Source organism: Mixophyes fleayi, chromosome 3 (genome assembly GCF_038048845.1).
Source record: "Mixophyes fleayi isolate aMixFle1 chromosome 3, aMixFle1.hap1, whole genome shotgun sequence".
Taxonomy (NCBI): domain Eukaryota; kingdom Metazoa; phylum Chordata; class Amphibia; order Anura; family Limnodynastidae; genus Mixophyes; species Mixophyes fleayi.
In genome coordinates this window covers 227,269,768-227,285,316 of record NC_134404.1, presented here as the reverse complement: position 1 = coordinate 227,285,316, position 15,549 = coordinate 227,269,768, and the positions used below count along the sequence as shown (strand labels likewise).

General features: G+C 41.1%; 1 protein-coding gene across 3 annotated transcripts in view; it reads left to right on the top strand.

Moving 5' to 3' along the window:
- Positions 1 to 15,549, top strand: part of AIG1 (androgen induced 1) — a 285,135-nt gene that overhangs the window by 76,336 nt on the left and 193,250 nt on the right. For all 3 annotated transcript variants that reach the window (XM_075203234.1, XM_075203233.1, XM_075203235.1), the window contains exon 2: positions 14,265 to 14,420. In XM_075203234.1, coding sequence (XP_075059335.1) covers positions 14,265 to 14,420 — 156 coding nt within the window. The remainder of the gene's footprint in view (positions 1 to 14,264; positions 14,421 to 15,549) is intronic.

The window sequence follows — 15,549 nt, the reverse complement described above, 5'->3', positions numbered from 1 at the left end:
GAAAGTGAGACAGGCGTTTGTACACTAATCGCTCAAGTAGTTTGGAGGCAAAGGAAAGGAAAGAAATAGGGCAGTAGTTGGAGAGAGAGGCTGGATCGAGAGATGGTATCTTTAGGATAGGTGAGATGAGCGCATGTTTAAACTAGGATGAAAATATGCCAGTTGAGAGAGACAGGTTGAAGAAGTGAGTTAGAGGTGGGCATGCAGTGGAGGTGAGAGAGCAGAGAAGTTGGGAGGGAATAGGGTAGAGTGGACACGTTGTAAGGTGAGATGATAAGATGAGTGCAGAGACTTTGTCTTAAGTTACTTGAGTGTATGAATTAAGGGTGGATTGGGGTGTGTAGATAAAGGTGGGTAGGGTGAGTGGAATTTGGCATGAGAAAATATCTTGTCAAATGGTGTCAATTTTGTCTGCCTTAATGGGCAGTGAGGGAGGAAGGAGGAGGTGCAGTTGTGCAGAGAAGTGAGTTGAAGGTGGCAAAGAGGCGACATGGGTTGGATATTAGAGATTTGAGAAATGTTTGTTTGCCAATTGAAAGGGCATTGATGTAAGATGAAAAGATAAATTTATAACGGAGGAAATCGGCATAGTAACGAGTTTTCCTCCAGCGGCGCTCTGTATTACCGGAGCACTATTGCAGGTAGTGGGTCTAATTGTTGTGCCATGGCTGGGGTTTGGATTATTCGAGACTATATGTAGTAGCTGGGGCTGGCTGTGTTCAAAATTGTGAGTAAGCCCACTCCCACCAGTGAGAGCTTGCTCAGGAATGGCAGCAGGCAGGTGTGAGTGCATCTGCACGCACAGTGAGGCGAAGACTTTTGGAGGATGGCATGGTGTCAAGAAAGCCAGACTGATATTCTGAAAAAGGTACAGGGATTGGACTGCTGAATAATGGGATAAAGTCATTTTCTATGATGAATCCCCTTTCAGATTGATTGGGGCATCTGGAAAAACACTTGTTCGGAGAAGACTACCATCAGTTCTGTGTCATGCCAGCAGTAAGCATCCTGAGACCATGTGTGGGGTTGCTTCTCAGCCAAGGGAGTGGGCTCATTCACAATTTTGCCTAAGAACACAGCCATGAATAAAGAATGGTACCAAAACATCCTCCAATAGCAACTTCTCCCAACCATCCAAAAACAGTTTGGTGACGAACAATGTATTTTTACAACATGATTGAGCACCTTGCCATAAGGCAAAAGTGATAACTAAGTGGCTTGGGGATAACTAAGTGGCTTGGGTATCAAAACATCAAAATTTTGGGTCCATGGCCAGGAAACTCACAAGACCTTAATCCCATTGAGAACTTATGGTCAATCCTTTAGAGGCGGGTGGACAAACAAAAACCCACAAATTCTGACAAACTCCAAGCACTGATTAGGCAAGAATGTGTGGCAAGCAGAGCCGGATTTAGACCTCATAGGGCCCTAGGCAAGATACTGGTTTGGACCCCCAAATGAACAATCGTGAGCAGGGTGCATACTAGCTGCTGGCATTTTTAGCTGTGACCAACAGGCACGGGACCACAATTTTTTTTTCTCTCTTTTTGTCCATAATATTTATTATACTATAAGTTTCTGTGAGAATTTCACTTACTACGTGGACTAGTTTATATTATATATTTTGCATTACCCCAATAAAGAGATTTATTAGAAAAAATAAGATGCATCTCAAATGGATGTGCTTAACCGTGCTGTAGAGCACTTGCACGTGAATGTCCCTGATGTGACTTTCAAAGTGCAAGAAGCTACTAGTGTTAGATACTGGCATAAGTTGTGCACATTTGCAGTGCAACAGATTTTAAATCAGCTCCAAATTGTGAGACAGACATAATAAAAATATTTTATTTACAAATATTGCGTTTGATTTTTATGATGATGATGATGATGCCTCCCATGTTTCAAGTGTATCCCAGAGTGCATATTTTTTGCTATTGGAAACACATAATTGCAATTGCAATTACTTTTTGGAATTGAAGAAATTAAATTGAATTAAATAACATTACATTTTTCAAATATATGTATTACCACATTTAGAAACCTATGTGGAACAATGCATTTAGCAGCAATGGAATTCTGGACAATATGTAATATTGCTTAGAGTCAGAATCACTGCATAATATCTAACAATTTTTAAAAAAAGCAACCATGTGCCCTATTGGTTGTACAGCATAGTTTTTTTTATAAAAATCAAGCTCTAAAACATATTCAGAAAATACATGTAGCCCTCCCAATAGAGTGCTGGACAAATAGTTAGCATTTATGGGAATGCTATTGCTCTCCATACAACTGTAAATCTGCAGCTGATATAAATGACTCAGTGTTCCAAAACAAACTAAGGTGAAAAGAGGTAGAGGTCACTAAACCCAATATCTTTATTTGAAAACTACAACTAAATCATTAATGTTTCAGCTACAATGGACAAAGTTAATTAAAAATATTAATAAAAAAAATTTCATCATGTGTTGGGGTTAGGAAGGTTTTTAATAATTTAAAAAAGTTTGACTAAGAGCCTAATCATAAACTATTCATTAAGCCTAATCTCTAGTGGGATGTAAGTTTGTAAAATATATTACTGAATTCTATATGAAGTACCGTGGTTTGTGTAAGATCCATACATTTTTGGGTGTTGTGACACGCTTGCCAACACTGTTGCCACATAACCACATTTGTTGTAACCGCTGGTGACAAAGGGAGTGGTTTGCCTCAGGCTTCTAATAGAGGAGTTAGGTATTTAGCTGGCAGTCTGCAGAAAAAGACTGCAAACAGGGTAACGCTTTTGTACAGTAGTGCAACTAAGTTAAAAAGATACAGGTGGAGGACACATGTGTGACAAAATAATAGTAAAGTACATTACATGTTTTGAAATGGTTCGTAGCTCCTTCCACAGCTAACAGCAGACTGATAGGGTGGGTCTGCACTGAGGCTAATCAAAACAGAACGTCTGCAAGGAACTTATTTTAAAGGCAAGGTGGAACTGTCATCTGTCCATCAAGCTAAGGCTGTGGGAGGAGTGTAAAGTATTTAAACATGCCTCTTTTTCATTGTGCAGTATGACCGATGCCATACAGTGGCCGGTGTTTAGGGAGCTGGTCTCTGATACTTTAGTATTAGAAAAGTGCGTGCAACTTTATGTTATGAATTACTTTGACATCCTGACAAGTTAGAAAAGCAAGAAGATGTTCGTGTGTACATCACCTGAAGTGTGCCCGTGTCAACCAACGTTAAAATATTGTAGTAACTAGCACATAAATTAGACATTTTACTCCCTTCCCCATTGATCCTAAACTAGACACAATACTGTATTTTGGTTTAAATGCCCCAACTGAAACCCCCACATTGTTGTCTTGAAAACATATAAATGTTTCATAAGGGCCTTCTAATTCCAACTTCGGACTGAGTTTAAGAAAGATCGGAAGAGCTAACTAGCCTCCTTACTCACTAGAATAGGATTGTTTAGAGTGGCTTATCTGTTTGTAGCCGTTAATTGCTAATGTCCTGTGAATAGATGTTTTGGGTGGTGTTGCACTAGAATCAGTGATCTGCAGTATTGTTGATGGCAAGGGGGCTAAAGACGGGCTAAAAATGGAGGAATAGGTGTAAGTAGACAAAGATGCTAAAAAATGTGTTAGTCAAGCTGGGGTGCAATTGGCAATGGTGTAATGCAGATAGGTACAAGAGGGGTGAGGATACGTGGTTGCAGAAGAAGATGTGGGTGAAAAAGGGGAAGAAGTTAAATATTTTAATAGAAAATGGGAATAAGATCAAATAGAAAAAAAGAATAATGAATATTGTGAATGCAATAAAGTGGAAAAACAATTGAAGGTGAGAAAATGTGGAGTTATAGTAGATAGCCCCAGAGGAGGCAACTGGAAGAGCCATGGCTGCTGTAGGGAGCTATGAGTGGAGTGATGCACTGCTGTCAGCATTGCAAGGTTTAATCATTAACGGTTGGAATGTGTTTTGGGACAGAGAAGCAGATAGTATTCCTGTCCAAGGTCATCAAAATAGCAGAGACATGGATGGGTAGGTCAGAGGTGCATCAGATAAATAGAAGCTGGAGGGGCAGAGGGGACAATATATGCATTATTAATGCACTTGTTAAAAGCTGCCAAAAATTTGGGTCTTTATTATATGTATACAATGTACACAAACCGGCGTTTGCAATGCATTTTTTACTGCATGTAAAAATGCAAACAAAATGTATATAACGCAAGTTAAATACATGTGAAAATTTAAATGTGTCACATACAAATCTTACATAATAAATGGGAAAACATTAAGGCACAGTTTATCAAGGATAAAGAAGATTTAAAAAATTATGAGAACAATGAGGATTGGACTCCCTATATACCAAATCCTCTTTGAAAAAACACTGAGAGAAAATATAAGACTATGTTTCCCCTTAAAAATGGAATATCCAGAAGAGGAAATGGGGAGGAAATAAGAGGTATTACATAGAATTTTTTTTTACACTTAAACATACTTGAAATTATACCATCCAAGGAGTATTTTACATACAAATGACATGCTTACCCAATCTGAAAACACTTTATTTAATATGTATCTGTCTTTTGCGCCCAATCATAAGCTTAATAGTGTACAGTTTAGGCTATTACTTCATAAACTCATTAAAAAGCTTACAGTTCAAATGGTTGCACCCTCTATAGATGCTAATATCTTAATTAGGAATGTGCACCGGCCACTTTTGGTGTCTCGTGTTTTGTGCTTTGGATTCGGATTTGCTTGAGGTTTTCGGTTCGGATTTGTTTCGCAAAACACCTGACGAAAGGTTTTGGTTCGGATTTAAGGTTTTGGATTCGGATTTATTTTGAAAAAAACATAAAAAGTGTTAAAATCAAGTTTTTTTGTTTATTTTCACTCCTACGCTATTATTAACCTCAATAACATTCAATAACAATCATTTCCACTAATTCCCAGTCTATTCTGAACACCTCACACCTCACAATATTGTTTTTAGTCCAAAACGTTTCACCGAGGTAGCTTTCTGGACTCCATAGCGCAGTGGTCCCGGTACACAATTTGGTACCGGGGCCACAATACCTCCGCCTTCAAATGGTCTGAATTCCACTGCACAGCTGCCTGCTCCTATATCCTCTGCAGCATATACAGGGTGTAGTTTGAGCGTGTCAATACCTCTTGTTTTTGACGATGACAGGTCATTAATTTATGATTTGGCAGCAACAGTCAACATTGTTTAATATCTGATACGCCTCTATCTGGACTGCATAGTGGAGTGGCCCCGGTACCCAATTTGGTACCGGGGCCACAATACCTCCTCCAACTTTCAAGTGTAGTGTTTATAATTTATAAAAACTACAGTAGTTATAGCACGTCAATAACTCTTGTTTTAGACGACCATGGTACAGAGCATTCATCATTGAGATCCCATCAAGTATGTGAAAGACAGACAGGGTCGAAGTGTTATTTGTTGACTTTGTTAACAAAAAAACTGTCCCTGTTGCAAATATTCGTGCAATGAAGAGTGACTTTTTCATTTAAAGGCTCAAGCTTTCAAGTGTAGTGTTTATAACTTATAAACACTACAGTAGTTCAAGCACGTCAATACCTCTTGTTTTAGACGACCATGGTACAGAGCATTCGTCATTGAGATCCCATCAAGTATGTGAAAGACAGACAGGGTCGAAGTGTTATTTGTTGACTTTGTTAACAATAAAACTGTCCCTGTTGCAAATATTCGTGCAATGAAGAGTGACTTTTTCATTTAAAGGCTCAAGCTTTCAAGTGTAGTGTTTATAACTTATAAACACTACAGTAGTTCTAGCACATCAATACCTCTTGTTTTTGATTATGACAGGGCATTTTACTTTTGGTTTAATTTGTTGAATTTGTTTTAATTTTGTTTTACTTTGTGCTCATGGCAAACGACTGTTGAATGGTCACATAATGGCAAAAAAAGAGTTGCAAGATGGAATTGTCCTTGGGCCCTCCCACCCACCCTTATGTTGTTGAAATAGGACATGCACACTTTAACAAACCAATCATTTCAGCGAAAGGGCCTACCAAACTGTGCCTGAAATGATTGGTTTGTTTGGACCCCCACAAAAAGAGCTGGCAAAGAAAAAAAAGAGTTGCAAGATGGAATTGTCCTTGGGCCCTCCCACCCACCCTTATGTTGTTGAAATAGGACATGCACACTTTAACAAACCAATCATTTCAACGACAGGGCCTACCAAACAACTGTGGCTGAAATGATTGGTTTGTTTAGGCCCCCACACCAAAAAAACAATTCATCTCTCCCTGTACAAACTAAACAGGCTCTACTGAGGCAATATGTCGTCCTCATCCTCAACCTCTGATTCCTCTCCCTCTACAGTGTGTACTTCCTCCTCCTCACACATTATCAATTCGTCCCCGCTGGACTCCACGACCACAGGTCCCTCTGTACTATCTGGAGGGCAGTGCTGTACTTGATTAAGGAATTGATAATTCATTTTTATAAACATCATTTTTTTAACGTTTTGAGGAAGCAACCTCCTTCGCCACTCACTGACCAGGTTCCCCGCTGCACTAAAAACTCTTTCCGAGTACACACTGGAGGGGGGACAACTCAGGTAAAATAGAGCCAGTTTGTACAGGGGCTTCCAAACTGGCTTTTTTTCCTGCCAGTAACTATATGGACTGTCTGACATGTCTATTTGGATGGTGTCAGCAAAATAATCCTCCACCATTTTTTCTATTGTGACAGCATCCAATGCAGCAACAGTAGACATGTCTGCAATGGTTGGCAGGTCCTTCAGTCCGGACCAGATGTTATCAGCATCCCCCCAGCGGGTCTTTTAGTAAAACTGAGCTTTTTCCTCGCAGCCACAGATGTGGAAGAAAATGAGGGTGGAGCTGTTGGCATGTCACGGTCTCCTGACCAGCAGGTCTTTGCACCGCTGCAGACTTGTGTCCGCCGGAAACAGAGACAAAACATATGCTTTAAACCGAGGATCGAGAACGGTGGCCAGAATGTATTCCTCTGATTTTAAAATAGTGACCACCCTCGGATCCTGGCAAAGGGTACGAAGGGCTTCATCCACAAGAGCTACATGCTTGGTGGAATCGCAATGGTTTACCAGCTCCTCCCTCACTTTCTCCAGCTGCTTCTGCAACAGCCTGATCAGGGGAATCACCTGACTCAAGCTGGCAGTGTCGGAACTGACTTCTCGTGTGGCAAGTTCAAACGGCTGGAGAACCTTGCACAACACGAAAATCAGTCTCCACTGCGCTTGACTCAGGCGCATCCCCACTCCTTTGCCTATGTTGTAGGTGGCGGTGTAGGCCTGAATGGCTTTTTGCTGCTCCTCCATCCTCTGCAGCATATAGAGGGTGGAGTTCCAGCGCGTCACAACCTCTTGTTTGAGGTGATGGCAGGGCAGGTTCAGGCTTTTTTGATGTGCCGCGAGCCTGCGGTAGGCACTGGCAGAATGCCGAAAGTTTCCAGAAATTTTGCGGCCCACCACAAGCATCTCCTGCACACCCCAGTCACTCTTGAGGTAATGCTGCACCACCAAATTAACGGTGTGGGCAAAACATAGGACGTGCTGGAAATTGCCCATATGCAATGCCCGCACAATGTTACTGGCGTTGTCTGACACCACAAATTCCCAGGACAGTCTAAGTGGGGTAAGCCACTGCAAAATAATTTCCCTCATTTTCTCTAATAGGTTGTCAGCGTTGTGCCTCTTATTAAAGCCTGTAATACACAATGTTGTCTGCCTTGGCACGAGCAGCCGTTGTGGAGATGCTGTTACTGATGCAGCAGCTGCTGTTGCTGCGGAAGGGGATGCATCTACCCAGTGGGCTGTCACAGTCATATAGTCCTTCGTTTGCCCAGAACCACTTGTCCACATGTCCGTGGTTAAGTGGACAGTGGGTACAACCGCATTTTTAAGAGCACTGAAGACACATGCTCGTACTTCTCTGTACATCTTTGGTATCGCCTGCCTAGTGAAGTGGAATCTCGACGGGATTTGGTACCGGGGACACAATACCTCAACCCTCTAAATCCCACTCCACTGATGGCGGACACCGGGCGCACATCTAACACCAACATAGCAGTTACAGCCGCAGTTATACGCTTTGCAATAGGGTGACTACTATCGTATTTTGTGGTCATGGCAAACGACTGTTGGACGGTCAATTGTTTTGTGAAAGACGTAGCGGTCTTACGACTTCCCCTCTGGGAAGATGACCGACTAACAGCAGCAACAGCAGCAGTGGCAGTAGTGGGCGTACCGCTGCAGGATACCTCGGATGAATCCCGTATAGAAGAGGACTCAGTCTGGCTGGTGACATGGCCTGCAGTACTAAATCTGATGGAGATCGTGGAGGAAGTTGACGAGGAGGGTGTTGGTGGTGTGTATCCAACAGGACCAAGGGATTTAGGTGTCCCTGTACTGATGATGGTCCTAGGCCCAGTTCCTGAACTAACCACTGAACTATGAAGGTTATTCAGGTGACGTATAAGGGAGGATGTCCCTAGGTGGGCAAGATCCTTACCCCTGCTTATTTGAGCTTTACATAAGCTACATATGGCCATACATTGGTTGTCCGGATTTGGATAAAAATAACTCCAGACCGAATAGGTGCATTTTTTGGTCTTCTGACAAGGCATGACGATGGGCTTTTTCATCCCATGGACATCAGCTGTTTCCCCCCCTGGTGCCTCATTTACAATAACCACATCACCATCCTCATCAGCAAGTTCCTCCACAGCGCCAGCTACATCATCAATAGCCTCCTCCCTGTGTACAACATTGACACCTTGATTATCCAAATCTGGATCTACACTGTGGGTGATCCTTCCAACATATGCAGAGGGTGTGCTGCAAATGCTGGATGGAGTCACCTCTTCCCATACAGTGATGGGAAGGTCAGGCTTCACAACCACCAACACCCTTGGACTCACCTTGGGGATTTGTGATGTCATCTGTTTAGAAGGCAGAGTTCTTTGCTGTTTTGTTGTTATTGCTGACAGCATAACTCTCTTAAATTTTTTGTAGGGGGGGAGGAGGGCTTAGATTCTTGGGTGAAGCTGGACCACTAGTCATGAACACGGGCCAGGGCCTAAGCCGTTCCTTGCCACTACGTGTCGTAAATGGCATATTGCCAACTTTACGTTTCTCCTCAGATGATTTTAAGTTTCTCTTTTTGCTACTTTTTGAGAACTTGGGCTTTTTGGATTTTACATGCCCTGTACTAGGAGATTGGGCATCGGGCTTGCCAGACGACGTTGATGGCATTTCATCGTCTATGTCATGACTAGTGGCAGCAGCTTCAGCATTAGGAGGAAGTGGGTCTTGATCTTTCCCTACTTTATCCTCCAAATTTTTGTTTTCCATTATATGTAGCACAAGAGAGCATACCCCTAAGCCACACACACTCGGCAAAGCCTTTAAAAATTATATGCGGCACAGGAGAGTACCACTGGACTTATACTGCTGAATCAGTGAACTTTGTAATATAGCAGTACCACTGGAATTATACTGCTGAATCAGTGAACTTTGTAATATAGCAGTACCAATGGACATATACTGCAGAATCAGTGAACTTTGTAATATAGCAGTACCACTGGACTTATACTGCTGAATCAGTGAACTTTGTAATATAGCAGTACCACTGGAATTATACTGCTGAATCAGTGAACTTTGTAATATAGCAGTACCAATGGACTTATACTGCAGAATCAGTGAACTTTGTAATATTGCAGTACCACTGGACTTATACTGCTGAATCAGTGAACTTTGTAATATAGCAGTACCAATGGACTCATACTGCAGAATCAGTGAACTTTGTAATATAGCAGTACCAATGGACTTATACTGCAGAATCAGTGAACTTTGTAATATTGCAGAAGGACAGAGCACAGGACACAGCACCACTGGACTGAGCAGAACACAGCACAGAACTGAATAGCACAGCACAGCACGAGATATAGCAGGACAGAGGACCACCTAACACAACCTCCCTCTACCCTGATCAATGCCCGAGTGAAGATGGCGGCGGCTAGCGGGGAATTTATAGAATACGAGTATCGCGAGATCCGACAGCGGGATTATGACTCAGAGCCTCGGTTTCAGTTTTGCAATTGGCGGGAATACCTGGATCTGTCTCGGATCCGGCTCGGATCGGCAACGTTCGGGTGGGCTCGGATGTCAGATATCCGAGCCCGTTCATCTCTAATCTTAATGCACATCTTTGTACAAAAATAGAGGTACATTTGTTTCAGACATGACTCTGTGTATTAAAGAGTTGAGGTGCGCTTCTCAAACATATACTGACAGGAAAAAATGAACAGTGATTCAAGGACCAGTCACTGCCCGCTTCCTCCTGTCAGCATAAGAATCAGACAACACATATTACAGTTGTTAATAGTTTTATTTTGCTATTTCTTTATAAAATAATATTAGTGTCTTCTGCTGATACTTCTTAGATTGAGGCAAGATGCTCACCTCGGCTTATGGCAGTAGTCCCTGTAACTGTCAATAGAATTATTTCCTTGTCTGATCAAATTTAGTTGGTTCACATTCTCATCACTTAAATCAATTATTTTTGGCATCGTACACTTGTTGATTTCATGCCTTAGCCAATAATTAACTAAATAAAATGGCTGAAAAAAATCAACTTATTTGGCTAGCTGAAGTTGCTGGAGATACATTAATTAACAGTAATGACATAATATTTTGAGCTGTCTAAAAGATAATGCTTACTTATGTAATTTTGTACCTACTTTCTCTGTTTTATATAGATTTTGCAAGTATTCCCTTAACCATGCATGTGGCAAACAATATTGTTAACTGCTCTAATATCTGTAGGTAAATTCAACCAGTAATAAAACTGTCTCCTAATTGCCCAGTGAAGTTAGCCCCTGGTAAAGTGATATTTAATTAAATTGACTCATCAGATTCTTAATATGTGATAGCAACTCCAATGGCTCTTCATGCCTTTTAGGGCGGTTTCTCCTGATCTTCTATTTATAAAACTATGGTGGAAAGCACAGAAATAAAGAGGTTATTTTACATTTCAACATTATTTTGTACAAGTACCTAATGTCCTTAACATTATAGCTGAATACAAATATTACATTTTTCTTGTAGCAAACAATAAAGTAAAACATTATTAAGTGAAAACTGAACCATGGGTCCTCAAAGTGAAGCCCACAGAAAAGTGTTGGATATTGCATCCTACTTATATAATACATTGGTGTCAGAAAACAATTTATATGTTTGTCATCTGTGCTTTCTGTGTTTTCTTGCATTGCTATTTGATATCCCGTGAGAACACATACAGTAACATAGAGGTCTAGTTATTCCAAAAGTATTCAGCTTATCTTGAGTCACCTTAGTACAGTTGTATACATGGGCAGCCTGGGCTTTGGAGCAGGGAGGCATCTGCCCCCCCAGGGCCGGTCCCACAATGGGCTACCTTGGGCTGGGTCACTGGGCCACCTGCATTTTTTTTATTAATCTAGGCTGCTGAGTCGAGTCTTGCCCCCCAGGCTAATATTTGCCAGCTCTCCCCTGGTTGTATACCTCACTGCACATTCCGCAATGCACTGCAGCACATATCACAGTATGTTCCAATAATATTAATGGAAAAGCTTTGGTAACAATCTACTTGGTGGACCAAGTGAGCTACACTTCCAATAATATATTTATTGCATAAATATCACATTGAAATGCAGTTTAGTAAATGCTGGGTTAGTCATGGGAAATCTCAAGTAAGGATGACTGTTTGTCTGTTGGTACAAGTATGACTCCATTTGCCCCATTATCTGTACCAACTAAGGATTGTGTATCTCATTAGCGGAGGCAAAGGGACATTGGATTAAACAACAATAGAACATAAGAAAAATAATTATTTTTTGTTTTTTTTTAGTTTTGAAAAATATTAAATTGTTATTCTATTACTTTATACATGAAGTGGTCCCCGCACCTATTGTGGGCTCATTTGTACAGCTCCATCATTACAGTCTGTCTCATGATTTGTTTCCTAAGCCCACCCCCCTCCTATTGAACAGCACTGCATAATATATCAGCTTTTTATAAATAAAGGATAATAATACTAAATCAGATGAAAGTGTTAGATAGCACACATGTGAAGGTGCTCACAATTTTCAAGGCCGTGCTGGGGTTGCCGCTCTGTACAAAGCTGAGAATTTATCACATATGCAGTGTCGGACTGGCCTGCCGGGGAGCCGGGGTATCCCCCGGGAGGCCCTGTTGCCTGATAACCCCGCCCTCTTTGTTGGTGAGGCAGAGCAGAGAATTACCGAGTTGCGGTCAGTCTACATATGAAACGGAGACTGTCAAACTAATCCCTGCCTACAGCCAGCACGTGAGAACACTTCCTGCTCCTGAGACAGAGAGAGGCAGAAATGCTTCACAGTGACACAGATCTCAGATTACTCCTTCTGCTGTAGTTGCAGGCGTCCTGTAGTCATAAAGTTGCCATCCTAACTGCAGTGTGAGTCCGTGTAATCAGTAAGTAATAAATCGTGCAAACTTCTCTAGAGCTCTCCACTGTGTGACCTCGGAGGGAGGGAGATAAATTAGAATGGCTTCATTGCAATATACGTCTTCAGTGCCTCTATAAAAGGATCCTATTGCAGCTGACCAATGAATGGATTCCTAATAAACTAGTAACCAAATTCACTGTTTATATCATGTTCCATGTTTATTTGTTTTCAATCAATTGTGGGACTCTATTCCCTATAGAAGCATATCTTAATCAGAATAAAACACATTCAGACAGTTAGGTCCTTATAGGATTGCATCTGCTATATGCTTTAATATTAATGTTTTGCTTTTGTCCTTTGTAGTGGCATTGGATTATTATTGAGTGTACATTTTGTGGGTAGATCATTTTTTAGAGTCCTGTTTTTATTTGCCAGTGTCTAGAGTATAATTAGATTTATGTAATATTTTAAATGTGCATATATTTTTATGCTAATAATTTTGTGGTCTCCATAGTGCTTCATGGATATATTAATTTTTAGTCTATACCCTTATATTGTGGTTTTCATATGATGAATGGTTGATCTCTAGTACTGTAGTATAGCATTTGTTTTCTGTGTACACTATGAGGGGAGAGAACACTAACCACAAAGAATGGACAGCACACAAATAGCTGATGATGATTGATTGTATTCAATTCATCCCTCCCCTTTCCCTGTCTCCCCTGTTTCACACAGTGCCCTCCATGCTGCATTTGCTCCCCTTCACTTACTTTCCTATTGACTTCTTTCTTCTCTTCTGTCTTTTCCTTCGCGGCTCCTCACTGCAAATGTCCTCTTTTTCTTTATGGACCATACTAAGGTGCTATACGTTGTCCTCCATGGCCTGACCCCATCCCCTTTAATGACTGACCACAACCCCTCTTACAGTTGGCCACACCCCATTGTAGTGGGCCCCTACCGCTGCATTTCCCCCGGTGGGCCCTTCATGTCCCAGTCCGACACTGCACATATGTGATGTTATCCACTACTACTAGTCTGAACAGAAAGGCATTTGATCAGTCCAGGTGCATAATATTAATTAAACGCACAGTTCAGTTATGTATGTAAAAGTTGAAAATCAATACTCTGAAAAGAATGGCATTGCCAATGTCAGCTTACTATTCTTAATCATATAATTAGTAAATGTTAGTCAAATAAATGGTCAGTTAGGAGAAAACAGTTTAAATTAATAATTGTCAGTAACAAACAATGTGGACAACTAAGCACCTGTTTGTATATATACCAAGGGGTCTATTTAGTAATATTAGGTGATAAGGCTGATTTTCTAACAACGTTTATTGGGGTAATAGCGAATCACCAAAATGTATCACTAAAATCTCAGTTGCCTCAGCAACACTGACCTGTGGTTTTTCCTTGGCAAGTCTCAAACAATATGTGCATGCGCAGTGGAACTGAAAGCCCAGACAATTAAAAATAATATATGAAAAAAAAAACAGATAAAAATATATTTAAAAAAGATACAAATTTATTGACCATTGAAAAAAATGCTTTATTCAGAGAATAAAGCATTTTTTCATCGATTTACTTATATTATAGCCACAATGCTAGATAAATAGACTTCCCCATGCAAATCTCCCCACTGCGGACCCATTGATGTGGTGAATCCCTATAGCCAGTTGTAACACTCGTTTTTGACAGGAATAGAGCTTTAAATGTTTTTCTTAACATTTGCAGACTTTTTAAAATCTTAACTGTAACACTGGCATTTCTTTTATAGGTGATCCAAGCTGTCTTTTTTGGGATTTGTGTTCTGTCTGACCTGTCCTGTCTTCTAACAAAGGGCAGTGACAACCAGGAGCAAGAGCGGCAGCTAAAAAAGCTCATCTCCCTCCGTGACTGGATGATGGCTGTGCTAGCTTTCCCTGTAGGAGTTGTAAGTACTGTTTCTGTGTTTAGATGTATATTCTACAAATAATTATTAATTTATATGCTAAGAAATGTTATACTGGTCCTAGACAATACAAGAACGACAATAGATCAGAAACAAGCGGTGTCCATCTTGTACACTAACCCTTCGGCTATTTTGTCAGTTTATATCACCCCTCTGAAAATTACCAATGGTACATGTCAGTTTATCCTTTGTCTATCTTAATATTTGCTCTTATCATTGACCCTCTGGTTGCATGGATCTCCTTTAACCTAGGTATCTCTGGTATAAAATCTATGCCCAGGGATAATAAAGTTGCACTATATGTGGGGATGTCTAAAACTAGGTACACACTACAACAAAATACTAACTATACGAAATCTTCACCAATTTAACTAACGACAAAAAAAAAAAGCAGCATAGTGTCCTCTCCTGGTACCCAGCTAAACACTTCAAATAGCCTTTTGCAGAGTATTGGCTGCGGAGCATTCTCGGAGGTGAGACACCACCAGAACAATCACATTCTTTCCTTTGAAACGCTAACTGATCTAAATGACAGTTCTACCATTAAGCGCCCAACTCCCTCAGACTTTCGTTAGTCCCATTAAAGAGTCTATATTTTTTTGTATACCTTACACGCCATAATATGCATGAAACACACACTGTGCAGAAACATTTTAAAACTTCTGTTTAACACAGCAGTTTGGAACTGTGTTGGGAACTAGTGTGATCAGGGTATAGCCGTTTGTAGCATGACAGGTACAATGCGGTGTCTGTGCTAGATGCGGGTGCTGCTCAGGAAAGGGGCCATCATATTTCCAAAACCCGTACTGGCGCATAAGGAGAGCGCAGCCTGCACAGACCCGTTCACACATACTTTGGAAGGGTGACAGTGGCTTTTTGTAGTTCTCCAGGCAGATCCGAGGGTACATGCTGCACAGGAAGAATTTCAGATCAGGCGGGCACGTAGTTGTAGCCAATGCCCTTACAGGCACAGTGATCTCTTGGCAAGCCAGGTCTTTGGCAGCAGCACTTTGAGCTCTGGGCAGCCACTACCATGTGATCAGAAGCAGCAGCAGGTACATCTGCAACCAGCAGCACCTCTCCTTTGTGCACAGTCTCTGTTATAAATAAG